Source organism: Elephantulus edwardii, unplaced genomic scaffold (genome assembly GCF_000299155.1).
Source record: "Elephantulus edwardii isolate Elephantulus edwardi_28Jun2011 unplaced genomic scaffold, EleEdw1.0 scaffold00028, whole genome shotgun sequence".
NCBI classification, from domain to species: domain Eukaryota; kingdom Metazoa; phylum Chordata; class Mammalia; order Macroscelidea; family Macroscelididae; genus Elephantulus; species Elephantulus edwardii.
The window spans coordinates 19,082,037-19,096,265 of record NW_006399778.1 but is presented as its reverse complement, the minus strand read 5'-3'; the positions used below and the strand labels follow the sequence as shown (position 1 = coordinate 19,096,265).

Here is a 14,229-nt window from a genome sequence, read left to right as displayed (position 1 = left end):
TTGGTTTTTGTGTATGGAGTGAGGTGTGGGTCTTGCTTGAGTCTTTTGCAGATATTTTTCCAATTTTGCCAACACCATTTGTTAAAAAGGCTGTCATTCCCCCACTTCACTGATTTCATCTCCTTGTCAAAGATCAGTTGACCATAGATAGATGGGTTGATGTCTGGATTCTTAATTCGATTCCATTGATCTATGTGTCTGTCATTGTACCAGTACCATGCTGTCTCACAGGACCCACTCACTGTTACAGCTTAGATCTAAACCAGACACTAACTCTTAAGAGACATATCTGATTACCCTAGCTATGCCAACAGTTCCTTCTTCTAACAATATTCTAGGCATTTGCTAAAGTCTAGCATGTGAGTCTTAGAGAATTTGTTGATATTCTTAGTAAAATCAGACATTCTTCCAGTGTTGTGAGTGCATGGAAAATATCCATACTGGGAGGTGAGAGAGTTCATAGGCAGGCCTTGTCCCCAGTATTTACCTTCCCCTTGATGCTAACTCCTTATCCAACAACTGACACTACATGGCAAGAAACTTCTTCTAAGAAGACTCTTCTAAGAGCTCAGTCTTCCGAGATTGACAGTAATAAGAATGACAAGAATGAGGAGAAGAAGAGGAAGAATAGCTGGCCTTTACTGAGTGCTTGCTGTATACAAGACACTGACTTAAGCCCTTTATACATATCATCTTATTTAAACCTCACCGCAGCCTTTTATCAGATTGTTGTTGTTGTTGTTGTTGTTGTTATCCACATGTTGCAGATAAGAAAAACTAAGCCTTCAGAAGGTCAGGTACATCATTCACAGTCACACGGATAGCCAGTGCTGGAGCTAGGACTGTGCCCCTGGTGGTCCGTCTCTAGCACCTTGCTGATCTGCAGAGTAGAGAGTGAGGACTATGTGATTGAATCCTGGAGCCCAGACTCTTCCTGGGTGATCCTCCCTCAGGCACCCTACTGCTCTCGAGAAAGGAGGACCGATCCTGAGAGGAGCTCAGAGAACACAGTGAGGGGAAGTGGGAGACATCTTCCATATTCTTCTGGCAGCAAATCTGCCTAGTTTATTGGCATCTTCCAATGCTCTATTTTCTTCTCCTTATTGAAGATATCTAGTTAAATATGCCCACTCATAACTGTCACAGTCACTTCAGGACATTGATATTTTTATAATTGCATTTTTTTAAATCACTCATCTATATATAGTGCAGTACCAGCAAGTGCTATGGATTAAAAGTTGGAAACACTTAACACTCAATTTCGTTTTATGGGAATTTGTTGTGGTTAGTGGTGGTCCTTCAGAATCCTCGATTAGTCTGGTGGGTTTACCATGTAGGAAGTTAAGGTTCTCAGCAGCCAGCTGGTTGATCAGGGTTCTAGTGGGTGCACAGCAGAAAACACTGCCCTGCCTTGTCTCTGGAAGGGGTCTGAAGCGAGGCTCACCCACTACATTCCATCCAGCATTAGCAGAATATGTGGCTGAATTTTGTGAAGGTGTATGGATTTCATATAAAAAATTAAGTTCTTCTAATAAAAGGGAGATATTGTTGTTGTGTATCATAAAGTAAAAAATGACCCATAGCTGATCCTCTGGTAGGTTTTGAAGAGGCAATTAATCGCCTGGGAAGAAACTGCCCATCCCTCTCCCACAGAGCAGCTGGTGGCCTCGAACCCTGTACCTTCAGGATTGCAGTGCAACTTCTTGCCACTAGGCTACCAAAGCTCCCTAGTTCCTATTTAGCCATCATGCATTCATCCCCCAAACCTGCCTACTGTTTTCCAATTTGTACCATGCTGAGCGTAAGAGTTTAAGCCCTTCAGTCAGATGGATTGACACAGTGATTGCAGCAATGGGCCCAAGTATGTCAGAGATTGTGAGGTTGGCACAGGATAGACAGGGTTCAGATCTGTTGTTCATAGTGTCACTGAGTTGTACTCAACTTGATGGTATGTAACAACAACCACCAGCACAGAGTAGGGTGGTGAACAAACAGCCACGTAGCCCTTGTGTTTGTCTTCAAAAGCACATCTTCCCAACTGACGTACTATTGATATTTTGAGGTTAGATAATTTTTAGCTACTGAGAAGGTCCGGTGGAGCAATGGTTAACCACTTGGCTGTTCACTGAAAAGTTGCTGGTTCAAACCTACCAGCTACTTTGCAAAAGAAAGATATGGCAGTCTGCTTTTGTAAGCATTGCAGCCTTGGAGGCGCTGTGGGACAATTCTACTCTGTTTTATATGGTTTCTGGGAGTCCAATCCAACTCAAGAGCCATGGGTTGGGTTTGGTCTAGAAGTCCTGGTGGCACAACAGGTAAGCACTCAGCTGTTAACCAAAAGGTTGGCAGTTCAGTCCTGATCAGTGACTTTGCAGGAGAAAGACCTGACAATTTGTATCCTTCAAGATTACAGCCAAGAACATCCTGTGGGGCAGTCCCACTCCGCCCCACAGGGTCGCTGTGAGTTAGAATTGACTCAGTGACACCCAACAATTCCTAACTTTGAAGATACTGTGCAACATGGGATGTGCAGCAACATCCCTGGCCTCTACCCGCCAGATGTCAGCAGTACGTCTCCACATCGACTTGTGACGACCAAAATTATCTCCATTTAAACTATAGTCCCGAATGGCTTTTGGGTAAGAGACAAAATCTGCCCTGACTGAGAACCGCTGGTCTATAGAGGAGAAGCAGTGATCAAAAGATGAGGCATGCGACTCATCATTTCAAACAGAGAGCTTTACTCTGAAGGGTAAGAACACAGACCTAAGAATGCAATCGGCAAAGGAATCAGATTCAGACTAGATCATCAGAGAACCAGAATGAAAATCAGTTCTCAAGAGTTATTACTCCACAGGACACAGTGTTTAAATGACTGATTATGTAGGAACTCATGTTGTTGTTGTTAAGTGCTGTCGAGTCGCAGGTGTCTTATAGTGACCCTATGAAGGAGAGTCCTCGACGCTTGGGTGCCTTTCATCCTCTCTCCAGGCTCATAGGGTTTCCAGAGGCAAGCTATTACGGAAGTGGATGCCACTCCTCCTTCCAAGCTTGTTTTAATCGGGGAGCTCCACCCCCCCTCTGTCAGCATTGGGTAACCAGCCATTAACGCCTTTGACACATCAGTGTCACAGTGTTCAGCCTCACAGTAACCACAAGTGACCGCTGTACGGCAACTTGTACACCAGGGCTACACGACCTAGAGGAATGTCTGAACAAAAACAAGGAAAGACAGGCCTGGGGGCCGTGAATTAAGTCACCCACCTTTGGCTTGGTAGCATTGCTTTCTGTCCACTGGGCCAGCTGATCTCTCTCTCTCTGTTGATGTTATTGTTGTTAAGTGCCATCAAGTCGCAGGCGACTCATAGTGACCCTAAGAATGAGAGTCCCTTTCTTCCTCTCTCCAGGTTCATAGGAACTCATGATACATACCAAAAAGTGCTTCCTTTTTATTTCAGCCTCAAAACATCATTCCTAACTCAGGGCCCATGCTGACCATTGAGAAGCCAGGGAAAATGGATGTCGTTGAAGCTCTGGATATCAGTGAAAAGATGGTATGTAAATACGGCGTCCAGGCCCTTCTGCCCAGAGCCAGGTCCCCTGCAGTCGAGTTTAACCACGGGGTAGTTTAACTAAACCTTACAAACCTATTCAGTTCTTATAATAGCTCTGCAAGACTCTCCCAGCATGGGCCAGGAATTGCATAACCAAATTCCTTGAAAACTTGGGTAGTCAGAATAAATGTTTATATCTGTTGTCATTCTTTTACTGGGTTCTCAAAAAAGGCACAGTATAAGTGGCTTTGGGGAAAATTAGAGTCATTAAAGCCCCAGTTGCACTCACTCCCCAAGCGTCTGTTTGCTCTCTGCACGTGCAGAACTAGAATTAGACATTTACCTCCTTTGCGCGGCCCCCAGCCGTCCTGGACCGTACTTCTACCTCGTATTTACACGCTTGCCTCATAGTACATGGACATGACTAAAACGCTCGGGACGCTGATGAACATCAAGAATATGTCAGGCCACGTGTCCATGAAATACCTGTCCCCGAAAGAGATGGAGAGAGTCAACCAGCTGCGGCAAAGAGACCTTAATCAGGTGTTTGATAAGATTACCCAACTCAAGAGCCGGCTGGAGAGAAAAGAGGAGCTTCTTCGAGGCTATGAGAAAGACATCGAACAGCTCAGGTACACCTGCCTTGCCCTGAGAAAAGCCCAGTCTCCCTTCCCATGGCTGACCCTCCGGGCTGTGACACAACAAGAAGGACTAGGGTGGCGTAACTAAAACACTGGAGCAGGAGCATGGTGAGGACCAAGTAGATGCGCATGAGAAACTGGCCATCATTGATCACCACTCTGCTTTCCAGCAAATTCAGCCCTGTACACATCCCCGCTTCTGTTTTACCATCTGTCCTTTCGATAGTTCCCTCATTTGGTTATAGAACTTGTAGCTGTGTGGTCAGTGCACGGGAAGGATGGTCAGACCACTAACCGAAGGATGGCGCCTCTTTGGCAGGTCAAGTCCACCAGCAGCTCTGCTGGGCAGTCTCCTCCCATGCAATTTGCAGCCTTAGAAACCCAGTGGAAGGTGGTGGTTGCTATTGTTGTGTGCTGTCAAAGCAGAACCAGCCCTCCAGTGGGTTTTCAGAGGCAGTTTAATGACACAAGAGGAAATTGTCCACATTTCTCCTAGAGAACAGCTGGTGAATTTGAACTGGATGCCTTGGGGTTGCAGGGCAGCTCCTTACCATTAGACCACCGCCTTGGCGTTCATGGGTTTGAGCTTGTCATGTATTCAACATGGTCCACACTTCCCTCTCTGGGAAGATATAAGAGAAAGGTTTCAGATCCCTAACTATCTTCACATTATACTTACCCACTAGTAAGCTGTCCATTCTGCCCTGCTCCTAGTGAAATCTTTAAGTTAGGGGTGTGTGTGTGTGTGTAAGTCTTTTGCGGGTCTCCTGAGTTTGGGATGTTGGTGAATGACAAAGATGGGGATAAAAGACTGTGTCTTTCCCATATGTCCAGGCAGAGCAAAGTGTCCATGCAGATGTACCAGTCACAGGTGGCCAAGCTGGAGGATGAAATCTACAAGGGGGCAGAAGAAAAGGCCCTGCTGAAGGAGGCCCTGGAGCGTATGGAGCAGCAGTTGTCCCAGCAGAAGAGGCTCAACAGGGCTATGAGGCGGCAGAAGGTGAGCAGCTGCCTCTGGGGTCCCCTCAGCAGCAGTCAAGTGTGGCCAAGGAGGGCATAGAGTTAGACAGGCCTAGGTTTACACCCTGCTTCTGCCCCAGAACAGTCCACAGGAAGGTGAGCTGCTGACTTAAAGGCTACGCCTCTCTGGTTTGGATCCACCAGTGTCTCCAAAGGAGAAAAGATGGGCAATCTCATCTCATCCCAGGTGATTTACAGCCTCCAAAAACCCACTGGAGGGTCTGCTGTGAGTCAGTTTTGACTTGACAATGAGTCACACTTTCTTTGTGACCTTAGGCAGGTTTCTTACCTTCTCTGACGCTTACAAGTCTTCATCTGTTAGTAGTGTTGTGATTATGATTATTATTGTAATGGTGGCTATTTGCAAAACCATCCTGGAATAGGAGGTGTCTGACCTGTAAGGGGGGGGGGGAAGGATCATTATCAGTGTGGCTTCATGGTAAAGAGTTGAACTGTCAACCCAAAGGCACATGGTTCAAATCTACCAACTGCTCCGCAGGAGAAAGCTGAGCAGTATCTTCCCTTGCCATTTACTGCCTCTGAATACCCACTGGAGGGTCAGCTAGGGGTCAGTTCTGACTCTAACAACACCATCAGCAACAACAGCGCGAGGCTGATTCCTGTTAAGTGGAGGTCAGACATGCCTCATCGCTCCAGCCTGTGTACTAGTTCTGACCTGTCTCTCCCACGGCACTCTCAGCTTCTCTATGAGTTTGATCATTAACACAGCCACATAGCCTCACAAATAGTTCTCCAGATTATGGGGTTTATAGGGAAGTAACAGGCTGTCCTTGGAGAGGGACATCATGCTTGGGAGGGTGGAGGGACAGCGCAGGAGAGGAAGGCCCTCTATGAGGTGGATTGATTCAGTGACTGAGATAATTGGAATGGGAGTGTCAGAGACAGTGCGATTGGCACAGGACAGAGCGGAGTTTAGGGCTGTTGTACATAGGGTCGCTATGAGTCACAGGCGACTCGACGGCACATAACAACAACAACAACAACAGGCTGCAGTTCAGAATCAGAAATGATGCAAGAGGCAGGTCCTCAATCAGGAAGGCTTCTTCTTAGCCATGCTTCCAGGCAGGCCTCCTCTGGCCCCCAGCCTGGCCACTGGTCTCCATGGATGAGGGTACCAAAGCACCCTGCTCAGCCAGCAAGCCTGCTGCCCAGAGATGCTCAGCTTTCTCACTCCCTGGGCCAGGCAGGCCACTGCACCATCGCCTGCTCGCCTCCTACTTCTAAGGGCTCTGCTGCTGCCATTTCTTGGCTACTGTTTCTTGCTGTCTGTCCTTGTCTCTTGTATTCCAGTTCTTTGTTTCCTGGGTCTAGGAGGTGCCCAGAGGAGAAACCTTGAGCCTAAAGGACACACTTTACTCCTACGTCTTCTTCTTGGTGGTGATTCAGTCTTCTCTGTGGTCTAGTATTTGCTTCCTTTTAAGTTTTGTTGTCATGTACTGTCAAGTTGGAACTGAACCATAGCTGACCCTCCATCACAATTTCAGAAGCAGTTAATCACATGGGAGGAGACTGCCCATCCTTCTCCCACAGAGCAGCAGGTGGGTTCGAACTGCATGCCTTTGGGAATACAGCACAGCTTCTTCTGTATACTTTATTTGCATGGTTCTAACCTCCCCTACCCCAAGGCATGTGATACAAATGGTTTGGGATCGAGAATAAGGATGACAGAAGAAGAATTGATGCCTTTGGACTGTGGTGTCAGAGAAGAGTACTGAATGTCCCTGGATTACTATCCATGAACTGCCAAAAAAAAACACACAAACAAAAAAACAAATAAATGTGTCTTGGAGAAGGTGCATCCGGAGTGCTCCTTGGAAACAAAGATGATAAAACTTCACCTCACCTACTTTGGGCATGTTGCTAGGAGAAGCTATTCCTTGGAGGGGGACATCATGCTTGGGAAGGTGGAAGGACAGCAAAAGAAAGACCTTCAACCAAGTTGGTTGGCACAGTGACTACAGCAATGGGCTCAAGTGTGTCAGCAATTGTGAGGATGGCCCAAGATAGGACAGCGTTCAGAGTGATTTCTCCAAGTTGTACCTGACTTGATGCCACCGAACAATAACAACTCCCCCACAAGGGTGCCTTGCACCTTGTATATATTATTATCAAGCTATCCAATCTGTTTAGCTCACTCTAGACACCCCATTTGCAGGTCCCACCTGGTCATTTGGTGGGAGTTACAAACACTATTATGGCTCGTTAAGTGCCATTGAGTCAACTCTGACTCATCACAACCCCATATACAATAGAACAAAACCTGTGCCCTCCTGCACCATCCTCCCAATCTCTGCTGGACTTAATTAAACCCACTGTGGCAGCCACTGCATTTATCTAGCTCATTGAGCTAAGAGCCATGTTAAGTAATTCCCCACATCACATACTATTTGTATACCTATTACTCTGCCATGTACCAGGTTTACACAGATAAATTTCTTGAGAACAGGGATTTAGATTCACAATTCTGAGTGACTGGTACATGATAGATGCTGACAAATGTTTGTTGAATATGGTTGTATTTGGATGGATGGATGGATGGATGGATGGATGGATGGATGGATGGATGGACAAATGGATCAGTGGTTGGACAAGTGAATGGGATGGTGAATAAATTAATAGAAAGGTGAATCATGAGCAGACAAGTGGGAGGATAGGTGAGGGGAGTGGATGCCTGTGAAGAAGGTGTTCTTTAGTAGAGAACTGATATCAGGCTCATTTAATGAGGTGATTGCCCTGTTAGGATGCTTGGAACAGGTGTATAAGCCACAGAAGGGCACTCACTCCAGCCTAGAGCATCTGGGGAGGACCTCCCAAAGCAACGTCACCTGCATGGACTTTCAGATGAGGGTTGGAGATTTTCCTCCAAAGAGAGAGTCAGGTGAGCATTCAGGCTGAAGGAAGCACAGGAGGCAGTGTTGGTGTGAGGAGGAGAAACAGGCAGAGAGCTGTACTTCCTGGAATAGGGGGCAGTAAGTAGTGTCAGCCTGTTTTTGTTGTTGTTGGTTGCTGTCAAGTCGAGCACGACTCATGGCAACGCTATGAACAAATGGCCTGAAGCCTTTCTATAACTAATGTTGTTTATCAAAGTTCATAGAGTTTCCGGAGGCGTGTTGTTTAGGAAGTGGAAGCCACTCCTGCTTCCAGACCTGTCTTATACTAGGAGCTCCACCAAACACTATCCACCATGGGTAATCATCATGGCATTTGACACTCCAGTGTCACAAAGTCCAGCATCACAGCAACCCTAGGTTACCTCAGTACAGCATATTGATGGAAGAGACTGTACCACTTAGAAGAATGTTCCCACAAAATGCAAATATAAATATAAATACAAAGGTCCTCCCTGAGGTCTTGTTGCCTCTAAACAAGAGCTTAAATTAAAAACAACCAATATAGTATGTTGTTGTTGCTATGTGCCATTGAGTTGCCTATGACCTATAGGAACCCTATATACAGCAGCTCTGAACCCTTCCCTGTCTGAGCCAGTCTCACTAATTCTGACACACCTACTCCTGTTGCCCCAGATAACTCTTGTTGCATCAGTCCATCTCATCTGAAGTCTTCCTCTCCTGCCTGTCCCTTCACCCTTCCAAGCATGCATCAATCTGAGAAACCATGATTATGACACCAGCTGGTGACCTAACAAAAAAAAAAAAGCCACCTCCAGGCCTGCCATGGTATCTCATCTGTTACCTGGCACAGAATCCTGGACTCAAATCACTGTATCACCTTGGCCAAGTCTCTTCACCTCTCTGAGCCTTGCTTTCCTTATCAGCAAATGAGAGCTGGTAGGACCATATTGAGGAATAGGTACAATGCAGGTGTCCACCAGTGTGCACACTTTAACTGTCTATAGCTCAGGGGGCATGTTTTTTTGGATGATGGGAGGTGGTGTGCTATTTGCTGACACGTGGAAGTTGTCTCACAGGAGAATGCTACTCCTCTCCCTGTTGCCTGCCCTTGTAGGGTCTCAAGAGAGCTCTGTAGAACCCACAGGATCCCCTTCTGAAAGGTTCTCTCACACTTAGTTATGTGGGCCCAGCACTCAGACAGCTTCAGAAGCTCTGAGTATCCTTGTGTCTGCAGCATGGTCACAGAGGGGTGACCTGTCTACTTTGCAATTGACCCTGTATCCACCCATTCCCATTGTTGGTAAGTGTGGACTTGGGTCCCAGGCACTGGACAGTGATTTCTGAGTAGAATCCAGATTATTCCTTTTCTTTAACTCCTGTCTAAGATAGAGTAAATCTCATAACTGGAATCAGACAAATTAACTACCATATTTCATAACCATCTATAAGGAGGCACTAACCTCCATCTATGTTTTGCAACCATAGTCAGGTTTACTGATAACAACAACAACATAGTTTGGAAGCGGGAGTGGCATCCACTTCCTAAACAAATGCCTCTGGAAACTCTATGAACTTTGAGAAATGATGATAATTATAGAAAGGCTTCATGTCTTTTGTTCATAGGGTCACTATGAGTTGTGCTCAACTTGACAGCAATCAGCAACAACACAACAACAATAACATACCTGCCTGGTTGGTGCAATGATTCCCATTTTACAGATGAGGAAACTGAGCCTCAGAGAACTAAGTGAACTGACCAAGTCCACACAAGTACTGGTGGTACTGGTTGCCACTGAGGTAGTTGATTGCAACTCATGGTAACTCCAAGTGTGTCACAGTAGAAATGTGCTCTATAGGATTTCCAACAGCTGATTACTAAGAAGGATATCACCAGACATTTCTTCTGGTGGACTTAAACCTGCACACAGTTTCTGGTAAATAATAGAGCCAGCCCTTGACCCCAGATCTCTCTGACCCTAGTTCCTGTGCTCTGCACTGGGTTCACTTCAACTGTCCTCTTTGTAATGGCTAGTTTTTCTGGCATAGGGCTGTGTGTGTGCTTTTGCATGCATGAACGTGTGTGCATACATACAAATGTGCATTGTTAAAAGTGTGTGTTTAGGGAGCTCTGGTGGCCTAGTGGCAAGGAGCTGCAACTACAATCCCAGAGGCGCACGGTTCAAATCCACCAGATGCTCTGCCGGGGAAGAAGGGGCAGTCTCCTCCAGTACCAGTCAGATCTGATTTGACAGTACACTCACACAAAAATAACAAAATAAAATAAAAAATTTTAAAAATACAAAAAATAGTGTGTGTTAAACCTATAAGGGGGAGCAGATAAGATTAAGTGCTGATTTCTGAGCAAAAACCATGTGAGCAAGAAGACAGTGGAATGACATATGCCGAACACTCAAAGAACACAACTGTGAACCAAGAATACTGTGCCCAGCAAAATTGTCCATCAAATATGAAGGAAATAAAGATATTCCCAGAAAAACAGAACCTATAAAAACAAGACCAGCATTGCAGGAAACACTGAGAGACATCCTTCTTACAGAGGTGCCACCGAAAGCAGAATGGACCAAAGTAACTAGCAACAGCAACAAAAAGAACTCAACAAAATGATAGCAATAAAACCTTGCCTCTCAGTAATCACACTGAATGTGAATGGTTTAAATGCACCACTGAAGAGAAAAAGAGAAGCAGATTGGATAAAAAACCAAAATCCATCAAAATGCTTCTACAAGAGACACCCCTGAAAAATGAAGATAAAGGAAGACTAAAAATAAAAGGATGGGGGAAAAAATATACCAAGCAAATTGCAACCAGAAAAAAGCAGGGGTAGCGATATTAATCTCTGATAAAATAAATATCTGTGCAAAAACCATCACAAAGGACAAAGAAGGTCACTATATAATGTTTAAAGGGTCAATAGAACAAGAGGACATAACAATAATAAATATCTATGCACCAAATTAAAGACCTGCAAATATATAAAACAAATATTAACAAAATGGGGAAGGGAAATAGACAACACTGCTATAGTAGTTCAAGACTTCAATACACCACTCTCAAGAAAAGAAAGAATTACCAGAAAGAAACCCAACAGAGATGCTGAAGAAATAAACCATACAATAAACCAACATGATCTCATATTTATAGGCTAATGAACACACACACAAAAAAAGCAGAGTATACCTTCTTCTCCAAAGTGTATGGAATGTTCTCCAAAATAGATGACATTTTGGGCCACAAGAGAAATATCAATAAATTTAAAAATATAGAAATAATACAAAGCGTCTTCTCAGACCACAATGCTACAAAATTAGAAATTAATAATAGGATGATAAAGGAGAAAAAACCATACATTTGGAAGCTGAAAAACACCTTGCTTGAATGCCAATAGGTACTAAAAGAAATTAAAAATGAAATTAAAAAGTTTCTTGAAACAAATGGCAATGAAAACACCACTTACCAAAACCTATGGCAAACAGCTGAAGCAGTAATCAGAGGTCAATTTATAGCAATAAGCAAACACATTAAAAGACAGGGAGGAAAAGGACTATTGACTCTCTAACCCAACATCTGCAACAAATTGAAAAAGAACAGCAAGAAAACCCGATATCCTCTAAAAAAACGGAAATTATAAAAACTACAGAAGAAATAAATGAAATAGAAAACCAAAAAACAGTTGAAACCATACACAAAACTAAGAGTTGGTTCTTTGAAAAGGTCAATAAAATTGACAAACCACAAGCAAAACTAACAAAAGAAAAGAAGGGAAAGACACAAATAATCCAAATAAGACATAAAACAGGCAACATCACAACAGAACCAACTAAAATAAAAAGGCTACCATTGGAATATTAGGGAAAACTATACTCAAACAAATATGAAAACCAAACTCTTAGAAATTCACAACTTAACTAAACTGACACAAACCTAAATTGAATACCTGAACAGACTCATTACAAAAAAAGAAATTGAAAAGGTAATAAAACAACTTCCAGCCAAAAAAAGCCCTGGACCAAATGATTTTACAAGCGAATTTTATCCAACATTCAGAGAACTGTCACCAATTCTACATAAACTATTTCAGAAGACAGAAAAAAATGGAATTCTCCCAGACTCATTCTATGAAGCAAACATATCCTTGATACTAAAGCCCAGTAAAGATACCACCAAAATAGAAAACTATAGGCCAATATCTCTCATGAACGTAGATGCAAAAATCTTGAATGAAATCCTGGCCAATAGAATCCAATGATATATTAAAAAAATAATTCACTATGACCAAGTGGGATTCATAACAGGTATGCAAGGATGGTTCAACATAAGAAAAATAATCAATGCAATTCATCACATTAACAAAGCAAAGAACAAGAACCACATGATCCTATCAATGCAGAAAAGGTCTTTGACAAAATTCAGCATACTGTTTTGCTTAAAACACTCAGCTAAATAGGATTAGAGGAGAATTTCTTCAACATAGTAAAAACTATATATGCAAACCGGAGAGACAACATTGTTCTCAAAGGAGAGAGAGTAAAGGCATTCGCTTTGAGAACAGGGAGTAGACAAGGATGCCCACTATCACCTCTCCTGTTCAATATTGTACTGGAAGTCTTAGTGATAGCAGTAAGACAAGAGAAGGAAATAAGAGGTATCCAAATTGGTAAAGAGGAGGTAAAGTTATCTCTCTATGAAGATTATATGATAGTATGCTTAGAAAACTCTAAGGACTCTGCAAGAAAACTACTGGACATAGTTGATCAATTCAGCAAAGTGACAGGATATAAGATCAACATACAAAAATCAGTTGGATTTCTCTACAGTGACAGAATACAGTTCTGGCGCTAAGAAAAACAATACCCTTCACAATAGCTAATTACAAGACTAAATACTTGGGAGTAAATCTAACCAGAGGCACAAAGGATCTATTCAAATAAAATTACAAGACATTACTACAAGAAACAAAAAGAGACCTGGAGAAATGGAAGAACAGACCTTGTTCATGGATAGGGAGATTCAGTATTGTGAATATGACAATACTACCAAAGGCAATTTACACATTTAATGCAATCCCAATACAAATACCAATTCCATTCTTCAATGAGATGGAAAAGGCAATATCTAATTTCATTTGGAATGAAAAGAGTCCCTGAATAAGCAAAACACTCCTTAACAAGAGAAACAAGGTAGCAGGCATCTCACTCCCTGATTGCAAATCTACTACACTGTCGTGGTGGTCAAGACAGCGTGGTATTGGTACAATGACAGACACATAGATAAATGGAATAGAATTGAGAACCCAGAAATCAGCCCATCTACCTATCATCAACTGACTTTTGACAAGGTGATGAAATCAGTTAAGTGGGAAAACGACAGCCTTTTTAACAAATGGTGTTGGCAAAATTAGAAAACTGTAGAAAACTCAAGCAAGATCCACACCTCACTCCATACACAAAAAACTACTCAAAGTGGACCAAGGACCTAGGATTAAAACTAAGGACTATAAACTTCATTAGAGAAAAGCTTTGAAGAACCCTAGAAGCCTTTGATCTACAACATAAACAGTTCCAAGTATCCTGACAAACCTACAACCAGGAGAGGATAAAATAGATGAATGGGACCCTTCTAAGAATAAAATCCCTATGCACATCCAAAAACTTCTCAAAAAAAAAAAGGGGGGGAACCCACAGACTGGGAAAAAATATTGGTAATGACATGTCTGATAAGGGACTTATATCTAGAATTTATAGAATACTCGAGCACCACAAGATAAAGGTAAATAACCCAATTGAAAAATGGGCATAGGACATGAACAGACACTTTACCAAAGAAGACATTCAGATGGCCAACAAATACATGAAGAAATGTTCAAAATCCCTAGCTCTAAGAGAGATGCAAATCAAAACAACTATGAGATATCTTCTCACCCCAGTAAGAATAGCAAAATTTAACAGAACAGCAACCAACAAATGCTGGTGAGGTTGTGGAGAAACTGGAACACTTATTCACTGTTGGTGGGAGTGTAAAATGGTGCAACCACTATGGAAGGCAGTATGGCACTTTCTCAAAAAGTTGAAAATAGAAACACTATTTGACCCAGCAATTCCACTACTGGGAATATACCCTAAA

The 14,229-nt window shown here is 43.1% G+C and overlaps 1 protein-coding gene across 1 annotated transcript in view; it reads left to right on the top strand.

Annotated features, from left to right (window-relative positions):
- Window positions 1-14,229, top strand: part of FHAD1 (forkhead-associated (FHA) phosphopeptide binding domain 1) — a 248,176-nt gene that overhangs the window by 218,641 nt on the left and 15,306 nt on the right. Inside the window, 4 exon segments of the mRNA XM_006883707.1 lie at window positions 647-654; window positions 3,459-3,554; window positions 3,966-4,186; window positions 5,030-5,195. Coding sequence (XP_006883769.1) covers window positions 647-654; window positions 3,459-3,554; window positions 3,966-4,186; window positions 5,030-5,195 — 491 coding nt within the window.